The sequence below is a fragment of the Semicossyphus pulcher genome, unplaced genomic scaffold, assembly GCF_022749685.1.
Source record: "Semicossyphus pulcher isolate SPU_LCO1_2020_fin unplaced genomic scaffold, fSemPul1.0.p SCAF_20, whole genome shotgun sequence".
Classification (NCBI taxonomy): domain Eukaryota; kingdom Metazoa; phylum Chordata; class Actinopteri; order Labriformes; family Labridae; genus Semicossyphus; species Semicossyphus pulcher.
The window spans coordinates 18054650-18064198 of NW_027211694.1; the positions used below are offsets into that span (position 1 = coordinate 18054650).

A 9549-nucleotide genomic window follows, 5' to 3' on the forward strand; every position below is an offset into this window, starting at 1 on the left:
AGATACGTTAACGTTTTTAGCCTATACCTACAATTAACTATGTATTGATTGTGTATGGGTTACGGTCACACAAACCATCATACCCTCATACCAACCTGCTCAACTTGCTGTGAGGCGTAAAAAGGTTATAGCATCAAATGTAAAAGTTGTTATAATTTTTAAGATCATACTGCAAAGTTGTCTTATTAATAAAAAGTTTCTGTTTTATCCAATACAGATAAGTCAAAATGTACCCATCGTTAAGTCCCGCCCCCCTTGGTTACTGTTGTTAATTGGACAGTGGCCATTTAAGGTAGGGGTTTAGCGAAGGGTCAATTGCAGCTATAACACCCCAGTAAAGTCACACTATATAGTGATTTTATCCTCGTAAATGTTACAGCCGTATTTATGCTTTTCAATGTTTGCTTTGCTCTGGCCTATCTACAATCTATCCAAAACAGAGATGGAACACATATCTAAACATCATCTAACCTCTAATACTACAGAAAGAGCACAATTAAATAACTTTTTTAGCAAAAAGATGTTTGGGATGTTCTTTCATTACTTAGGTTTTAAAAAGCCTGTAATGATCTGAGTCTGGACATAATGGAGTAGAAACAAGAAAATCATACTTCTAAATGGTAAACCGGAGACAATAACAACAATCTTGAGACATTTTTTTGCAATGCAATATCTGTGATACTTTTGATTCCTTTAATTCATATAAGGAGTATAAGTAGTGCCTACATTTTTTGAATTTCAACTGAAATCTTTTTTAACTTAAACTTGTAATATGTAAACAATCTTGAAAAAAATGATACGCAACACCAACAAACATGATGTAGAAATGTAATGAATACTGAAAATGTGTGTAGAAACATAGCTGTCAATATTAACAAGGATCTCAAACAAAACCTGAATGATAGGAAATTATCTGATTATAAAACAACAGTCCACTGTAGAGATAATTTGTGTTTTATAACCAGATTGTACAAGTGGTTCTTCATCAGAAAAATGTGTTCATTCAAAACCGTGACATAGTGTATCCACATCCATAACAGATGAAAAGCTCTAAGGCACCTTCAACCTGTGACAAGGTTTATATCACACTTGTAGTTCGGTCTACATCATATCATTAGTTAAAAAAATTATTTGCTTAACTAAAACAACCAAGCAGAAGTTTCTGTGATAATTACCTATTTACAAGGGAATAATTAAATACATTAAAAAAATAAATTAACAAAACTATCTAGGAAATATACAACATCTGAGTGGCCTTCATCACCCACGTCCTGAGTGCTCATTTAGACTTCTCCTCAACAAGATGTCATTTGTTCAGGCATTTTCAACTGGAGCTGCAAATACAAAGGAAATGCATCAGATCATTTGAAATGAAAAAATAATTTTAAAAAGTGGAAATTGAGCAGAAATCATGAGAGGTGATTGTGGTTACCTGTCAGCAGCATCCTGGTCAGCTTCATCATTGTCTGCTTTGGATGCAGATGCTCGTAATTTAGTGGGATCTAAAAAGACAGAAACCGGAAAGTGAATGAAGCTGCAAAAAACTACATTGATGGGAGAAATGTAAAGAAAGATGCCACCTCCACCTTGAATCCAACGGATCTGTGTCGCTGGGCCGTAGCCCTGCTCGTTCTTAGCAGCTATGCGAAATACAACAGCTGGCCGGTTGGAGGCCGAGCAGTCAATGTGGGCGTTGTCCAGGTGGGTGGAGCTGACCGAGCAGGACATCTTGGTGCCGCGGTAGATCCTGATGAAGGCCATCTGACCCGGACGCTCTGAGCTGCTGGAGCGGTTCTTCTTCACGGCCATGTACATGGAATACTCCAGAATCCGGCCGGATGGAGAGGGTGGAGCCACCCATGTGATGTGGACCGAATCATTGGCCTGAATATGAAGAAAAAGGCAATCCAAACTTCTTCACAACGTTCTCAACAACATTCATAACATTTCTTTCTGTGTCTGAACATCCTTGATGAGTCACCTTGGTGATTTTGACAGCAGAGGGCGCTCCAGGGAAACCAGGCTGGCAGGTTTTAAACTCGCTGACTGGACTGAATTCTCCCTGACCAAAGCAGTTGATGCCTGCAACCCTGAACCTGTAGGTCTGACCTGGAGTCAGCTCCTGCTTCTCTCTGCTCTGGTAGTCCTGAGGCCCTGGCAGCTTCCTCTGGAGGAAGGCCTGATGGGAAGAATTCATATGTTGGTATAAGCAAGAACAAAGAGGACAGGGTTAAACGGCATCTCGATTTAGTCCCAATTAATATTCTGCAAATTTTAAATAACGGTAAAATCAGGCTTTTATCCATAAAATAGTCCAGCAGTGTGAAGGTTTATTCTTTTACCTCTTTAGTATTTGGGGGCCGGCTGACGATGGATGCAGTCACCTGCTCACAGTCAGAAGGTAGAAAGTAGTGGTGGACCTCTGAGAAGAGTGTTTTAAACACACCAACATCAAACCAAACAGATTCCTCCGCGTTCTGCTGGGATTGGAGATGAAAGTTTAAAGACTTCGATTAGACCAGACCAGATAAGAGAGCTGATAACTACTGTTCATAAGTTTCACTGACCTTATCAGTGTGGGTGTAGAGATCTGATGTCTTGTCAGCTGAATCAGGCTGTTTCCCTGTAAAAGCAAGGGCACAACCACAATGAGCTTTTAAAACATTCAGCCTGCTGCCGTCTATTTTATCACTGCATCTGAGCTTCAAGGCCGTCGTTACCTGGCTGCTGTTGAGCTGAGCTGCTGACCTGGGCTGTCGATGTCTCCTTTCCAGCACCTTCAAACAACAGAGAGAGACAGTCAGTGGATCAAAGATGAGAAACTGCACTAAACTAAGGCCCTCATTTTAAGTGCAATGGGATCACTGCATATTTATGCTATGCTACAAAGACAGCGTCAGCAGTATGAGGTGCTGGGGGGTCGATCTTTGAATAAGCACTACATGGTGTTTTCTCTTGTCGCTCTTTCACCCAGTCACAGTGGAGTTGGGGCGGGGCAAATACTCAATCTCCACATCCTCCTACATGTCAAAATGCTGAGCAACAACAACAGTGGATGAGAAATTATTAAACACTTACATTTGTGGAAGCACAAAAATCACAATTTAATCACTTGGCAACAGGACTTACTGCGCTCCGCCGTCCCAGTACTCCTCCCTCCTTCTGTTTTGCTGTCTGCTGTGCCATTGGATGATTTTCCTGTAGCTTCCTGCTGTGTTGAAGCGGCCTGAAATTTGGAGGGAAAACATTAAACAAATAGTTGGGCCTGTTTTATTTCATTTATTTATTCAACCATTATTTTACAAGGAATAATCCCAATGAGATACAAAATCTTTTATACACGGAAGTCCTGACCAAGACCCTGCAGCTCAGACCAACGCCGCAACGCCACACGGTACACCGAGTCCAACATTTTCAGATGAGTTAGCATGCACATAAAGAACATCACCGCAGTCAATAACTGATAAAAACGTTGCATGATGTCGGGTTTCCTTTCCACATCAAACCACAATAACTCTTTATGTAAGTCGTTCTAGATCAGAGTATCTTCTTTATGCCTAAACGTTTTGGACATGAGGTCACAGTGACCCTGACCTTTGACCACCAAAATCTAATCACATCATTCTTGAGTCCAGGTGGACATTTGTGCCAAATTTGAAGAAATTCCCTCAAGGCGGACAGACAGACAACCCGAAAACATAATGCTTCCTGCCACAGCTGTTGCCGGCGCGGAGACATAAATATGCTGCAGTATATGATGACACAACTGAACATGCTCAGTGTTTGTATTTCAATCAGAAATAATAGCACATAATAGCAGCTGACATCTCTGAGGTTAGTCTGCTGGTCATTTTGGTGCATCCATTGCTAAAATAGGGGTGTGTGTTATTCCATATAATAATCTTAATTAAGAATTAAGTCTGTAAAGTCAGTCACATTTACCTGGGCTGATGCTTTTGCCTCTTTATTAGTGGATCTATCAGTCTGTGTTTGAAGGGACTGGATACCTGAGGAAGAAGAATTAAGCAAAATGTCACAAAAAGATTCTTGGAAATGTTCTCCACCCCGATACACATGATATAGCTGACTGGATCTGTGCACTCTCCTTACCCACAGAGTCTTTATCCCTCCCCTCCTTTCCATCTGTTCCTATTGAATTAAGTGGTGTGGCTGGTGGGTTGCTGGCTGCAGTGGTGTGGAGACGCACAGGCTGGGTCTGAAGGATGTAACAGTCTGCCGCCGCAAGGGGGCGCCACGCCACATGAAGCATGCTGACTGTGGATTTGATAAGTAACACTGCCTCTGGAGTGGCTGGTCGATCTGAGGGCAAAATAAAGAATATTATTTTGTTTTGAAGCACAGACTTTATCACAAAAGTCACTTTAATCTTTTACTTTAATCAACAGCCCACTCTCAGCTCTCACCTGTCTCCAGGTACCAGAGGTCCTTGCAGCAGACCTGGTAGTTCCAGCTCTTACGGTATCCGTCGCGGCCGCTCCAAATGTAAAGTCTGGACCCGACAGCGGCAGCACAGTGGCCGGCTCTGGCTCCAGGTCTACAGGCATACGGATCGTCACTCTGCGGTCCCTGGCTCTGCAGCTGGGACTCGATATCATCCTGCTGCTCTGGGCCCAGATTTTGCCAGGTCATTGTCTCTGAGACAGGAAAACAGGGCAGCAGTGAGCTTGCTAGCCTCTGATAATGCAAAAAGCTCAACAATATGCATCACAAACTTAAGTTTCCCCCGAGGCAGAGTGGTGACTGACAAAACATGATGCTAAAGAAGGGTATTTCCTGTATTTTTAAAATCTGGGTCCGGTTTTGCGAAATGGGCTGTAATGATTACAATATAGTCAGTCAGGGCTAACGCTGCCAATCAAAATACATCTGCTAAAAGTGCTTGTTTTTGCCTTTTGTCTCCTGCTGGCTCAACAGGTTGGTTTTATTGTCTTACTGTATGTTACCCAAACATGTGTTGGTTCTGAAATAAAATACAACACTCACATAAAAACGCAATAAAACTAACCGATCACGGTTGGCAATTCTTGTGTTCTGCAAGGTAAATTGGAGTCAGGCAGTGTTGCAGAGAGCGGTGAAAGGTATTTCTCAATAGGGACCTTTTCAGTTATGTTATCATACCTTCCCAATAACAATGCGATCCTGTCAGTGTAAAAACTATTTTCAAAAACAAAACAAAAAAAGGCCTGTGTTTGAAAAAAGCTCGAGAAATTTGCCTTAAATAACCTTCAACAACCCATTTTGCTCAAACAAATTCAGTAGAACTGCTTTCTATGACTCAAGTCGGTGTAAACTCTCACTGGATATTTGTAGAGAAATTTACTGACCTAGGTTTAGAACACTTAGGGAGTTAGTGCAGATCCATTCAGTTCCTAAAGCATTGTGCTCGTCTGATTCAGGAATAGGAATCCAGCCACCGAAAACATACATCCTGCAGACAGAGAGGCACATTGTAGTTTGTCAATACAAACATGACATTTGCTTTAAAAGCGATATGACACTGACAACTGAGGAAACCTCACTTGTTTCCAATAGCATTAGCAGAGTGAAGGCTTCTGGGAAACGGCATGGAACCCCTGGTCTCGGGCATCGACCAAACCATTGTGTCTGAAGAAAGAAAACAGATAATGATAAAGCTCAAATAGAGTTGGTTCTCACTGCCGTTAAGAGGTGCAAACATGCATATAAGCCTACTAAGATCTGTATGTAATTCAAAGTAAAGTAGCAACTAAAAAATGTAAAACTGAAACGTGCAGACAATCTGTAAAAATTGTCTTCCTACCGAGGTCAAGTTGCCAGAGGTCATCTAACCGGCTTCCTTGCATTCCTCCAAAGATGTAGAGCTTCGGGGAGCCCAGGCCAGTGTAGGCAACAGAAGTGTGGGACTCCCGAGCTGAGGGACCACTGCCCTTTGTCTCTGGGATGCTCCAACCCCGTGCTCCTGATATCGACTGAAGCTCCAGCTCATAGAGGTCATCCATGTATCTAAGATAGGAAAAAATATCAAACTCATTTATGAAACTTCCTCTTAGAAAGAGCTTAAATATCTACAGCCTTCATGCTTGTTAGTTTCATTAATTGTATTAATTTAGAAATTATAAATCAGTACATTTAAAATATGGTTGCACAACATTTCCAACAAATAAAAAAACAATCTTCCCTTCTTTTATGCCTCTCTGAAAAGCTCTTCGCCAGATGCTGTGTCATGTTCTGATGTGTATTTGTACCTTGGTACATTGCCGTTGGGGTCTTCACTATCATTGGCAAGCCCTCCGAACAAGTAACACTTGTTACCCACAAGACTGAAGCTGTGTCCAATCCGAGGACAGGGAGATGAGCCATTCTTAGGTGCTCTGGGCTTCAGCTTCTTCCACAGCCAGCGACTTGCCTGAGTCGCACACGAGACCGCACAGTCAATATTTGAATATTTTCATAATAACAACAGGGTCAAAATGACCAATTAAGAATTGTGATGGCGGGCATTACCTGAAGCTCATATAGGCTGTTGGTATATTTCCCAAACTCAACCATGCCTCCAAAGACCAGTACTCTAGTGCCTTCACAGACGAAGCCATGGGCAGCACAGCCGGGCGGGATGTCACCCCTCACCGCTGGCAGGAACCACTGCTTTGAGACTGGAAGAATGAACTGATGTCACGATACACAGTAAAACCTTGTTAAAGCGGCCTTTAAGACACTTTACACATGCTATTTGAAGAACAAAATGAACAAAGAGAGGGGTGATTTTGAGGCACTGGCTGTAATAATAATTTATTTACTTTTGTTATTTCTGAAGGGTAACTTAAAGCTTGTGGGAGGAACTTTGAGTTTGTTGATTTTGGCGCCCCCTGTGGACAAAGCCATACCTCTAATCTCTTTGCTGATTTTGTCCTGTACATGCTTGAGTGGTGGTTTTTAACAAAAAATCTCATCCTTCTGTCTTCTAACAGTCATGTGCATCACTTACTTTAAATATTTGCCCTGGAAAATGTAAACAAAGGCAGCGTGCAGTTAAGGCATTAAAAATAACTATATAGAAATCATCAATCTTGTCGCTGATGGTCTGGTTTGCTTTTGTAGGTCATATAGAGTAATCAGAATCAATTTCAGTCTGTTTCTTAACCAGCGAAAAAACGCATCACAGGGGCTTTAAACTGATAAGAATGTAGGATAAGCATAAACGTTAGCTTCGGCCTTTTCAGTCACTACTTAACACATGGACTTTGAATGTGTTTATGCTGTTTATATTGTTTATGTGTGTACTCGTGTGATGACTGAATACAAACTACTACTACTAATATAACACTATATTTTAACATTAACATAATAATGGCCTTTTCAGCACAATACCCTCAACAACACTATTCAAGAATCTAGAACAAACATCTGTGTGAAGCTTTGTTAACACTACAATAATAAGTAGTATAGTTTACACCTTGTATGCTGTTTTGCGATACTTCTTAATTAAACTCAATTGTTATTTCTTAAGTTAACAGTACACTGTACACTTCATTTAACAAGTGAGCGTAACAATGAACAGCACAACTGACTAGATTTCGGGGAAAACAATGTTTCTCAAACTAGCTGGCCAGCTGAAGTAACGATATCCTGCTCAAGTTGCTTGCTACTTTACAATAATACACCCATACTACCACAGCCACAATCAGGCTAAACATGTCGGGGACATTCAAAATAAACAAAAAATAAGCTTATGGCAATCGGCTTGCTGGCTGAGGTGGTCTTTTCGACTCCTGCGCATGCTAAAAACATTAGCTGCTAACCTGCTAGTTAGCGTCGAGCTAACGTTAGCTTACCAGTGTTGTAAACATGGAGGTACTCCGCTATCCCTTCGTTTCCGCCACCAAACACAATAATCAGCTCCCGTATCGCAGCTGCACGGTGTCCGTGTCTGGACCGTGGTATCACCCCTGCAACGGAATTTATTTTCCTCCATTGTGGCTCCTCAGTATGAGTGCTCATTTTCCCGTTCGGGAGCCCCAAGTTTGGCGCTGTTGACGTTTTAAACAAAGGGGCGGGGCGAATGACGCGTAAGAAAATCAAAATGTGAAAAGAAGAAGACGTATCACTCTGTCTCGTTTATCGGATATCAAGACTTGAGGGAATGTCGGGGAAGGGCATTCCTCTTTTATGTGCCAAATGCACTTTCCAAATGTTGTTTAGTAATGTGTTGTATTTAATTAATAAATACATGTTTAAAAAAAAAAACATATTAAAGCCTATATTAACATTACAATTGTTTATTATCCCATTGAAATGCTTAATTTCAATTTCCATGACACTTGATGTCACTAAATGAGGACTATTTTGCTAAATAATCAACGTGAAAGGAGAGGGGAGAGCTATTGCGTGATTTTACATGTTTTTCGTGTTTTCTTGATGATTCATTAGACAATTTAAACATTGTCAGAGGAAAGATTAGGAGACTCTACCGACTTGAAGTTTAGTTTAAATACCATTTGAGGGGATAACTATTTGTATTATGTCTACTGTGGCTCTGATAGAAGCTTTCTAATATATGAAATCTAATTAATGATTTCATCAGGTTTATCTTATCTTAGGCTTGGGACACACACATTTAGAAGGCATGTGGCACGGATGGCTTTAAACAAGCAAAGTCTTAAAAAATATTCTTGCTATCTGCTGCATAAACTTCGACCCTTCTATTCTAATATTTCTCTTGCTTTTTAGGCCCTACCTATTTTGTTATTGCAAGACTAAAATGCTGAGTAGGCTGTCTGTTCAAAGATACAACGTTTTCCTGTGAACTGCAAGATATCAAGGAAACATCACATGTTGACATGGCCTTTGAGCCTACATTGATATACACAAATAATCTGCATGGTCCATAGTGCAGAGTTGAAACACATGTGTTTGATTTATGTCAAGCACATAATCCATCTCAATCTGTGAAGACACATCCATTTTTATTTTTCCGCCGAGGTTTTGAGATACATTTTTAAGAAGTACAGTGGGCTATATTTATGGCCTGCTGATATTTGGTTCATCGTCTCAAAAATAGACAATCTTTGGAAGTCCCTTTACTTGTAAACTGTCTGCGGTACTGATGCTCTTTCGAGAGACCAAGAATAAATGTTTAAACACAGCATGAGGTGTTTTAACTTTCAGCCAATTAAATATCTTTATTTTTAAAAGAAACAGGAGGAGCTGGATGTAGTAGGAAAAATAGGCTGCAAAGGGGGAAAGGGGCAGGAAAACAAAGTACAAAATAAGAAAAAACTCTTCTTACTGTAAAGTAAGTAAGCAAAAACAGAACAAATAAAAAAATATATTAATTTTAGTTTCTGTGTTTCTAATTATATACTGTTGCCAGATAAGATTGGTAAGTAGGCCTATTACTCCCTTCGGAAAGAGATTGAAATCAAAAGTTGGCCAACAATGTTTAGTTACCGAAAGCCCCGAACTTGACCCGTTTGTGTGTGTGCGTGTGTGTGTGTGTGTGTGTGTGTGGTGTGTGCTTTAGGCAGGAACAGGAACCCCTCCCGGTGAGCA

At 40.8% G+C, this 9549-nt stretch overlaps 1 protein-coding gene across 1 annotated transcript; it reads right to left on the reverse strand.

Annotated features, from left to right (window-relative positions):
- Positions 1-780: 780 nt before the first annotated feature.
- hcfc2 (host cell factor C2) lies at positions 781-7998 on the reverse strand. Its single transcript, XM_069671596.1, has 17 exons — positions 7833-7998; positions 6505-6653; positions 6246-6406; positions 5801-6003; positions 5541-5625; positions 5346-5449; positions 4425-4655; positions 4111-4320; positions 3943-4007; positions 3130-3226; positions 2721-2777; positions 2568-2623; positions 2343-2477; positions 1982-2179; positions 1587-1884; positions 1433-1502; positions 781-1334 (listed from the first exon to the last, which is right to left on the reverse strand). The coding sequence occupies exons 1-17, from the start codon at positions 7996-7998 to the stop codon at positions 1325-1327; spliced, it is 2295 nt and encodes a 764-aa protein (XP_069527697.1). The 3' UTR covers positions 781-1324.
- Between the last annotated feature and the right edge of the window lie 1551 nt (positions 7999-9549).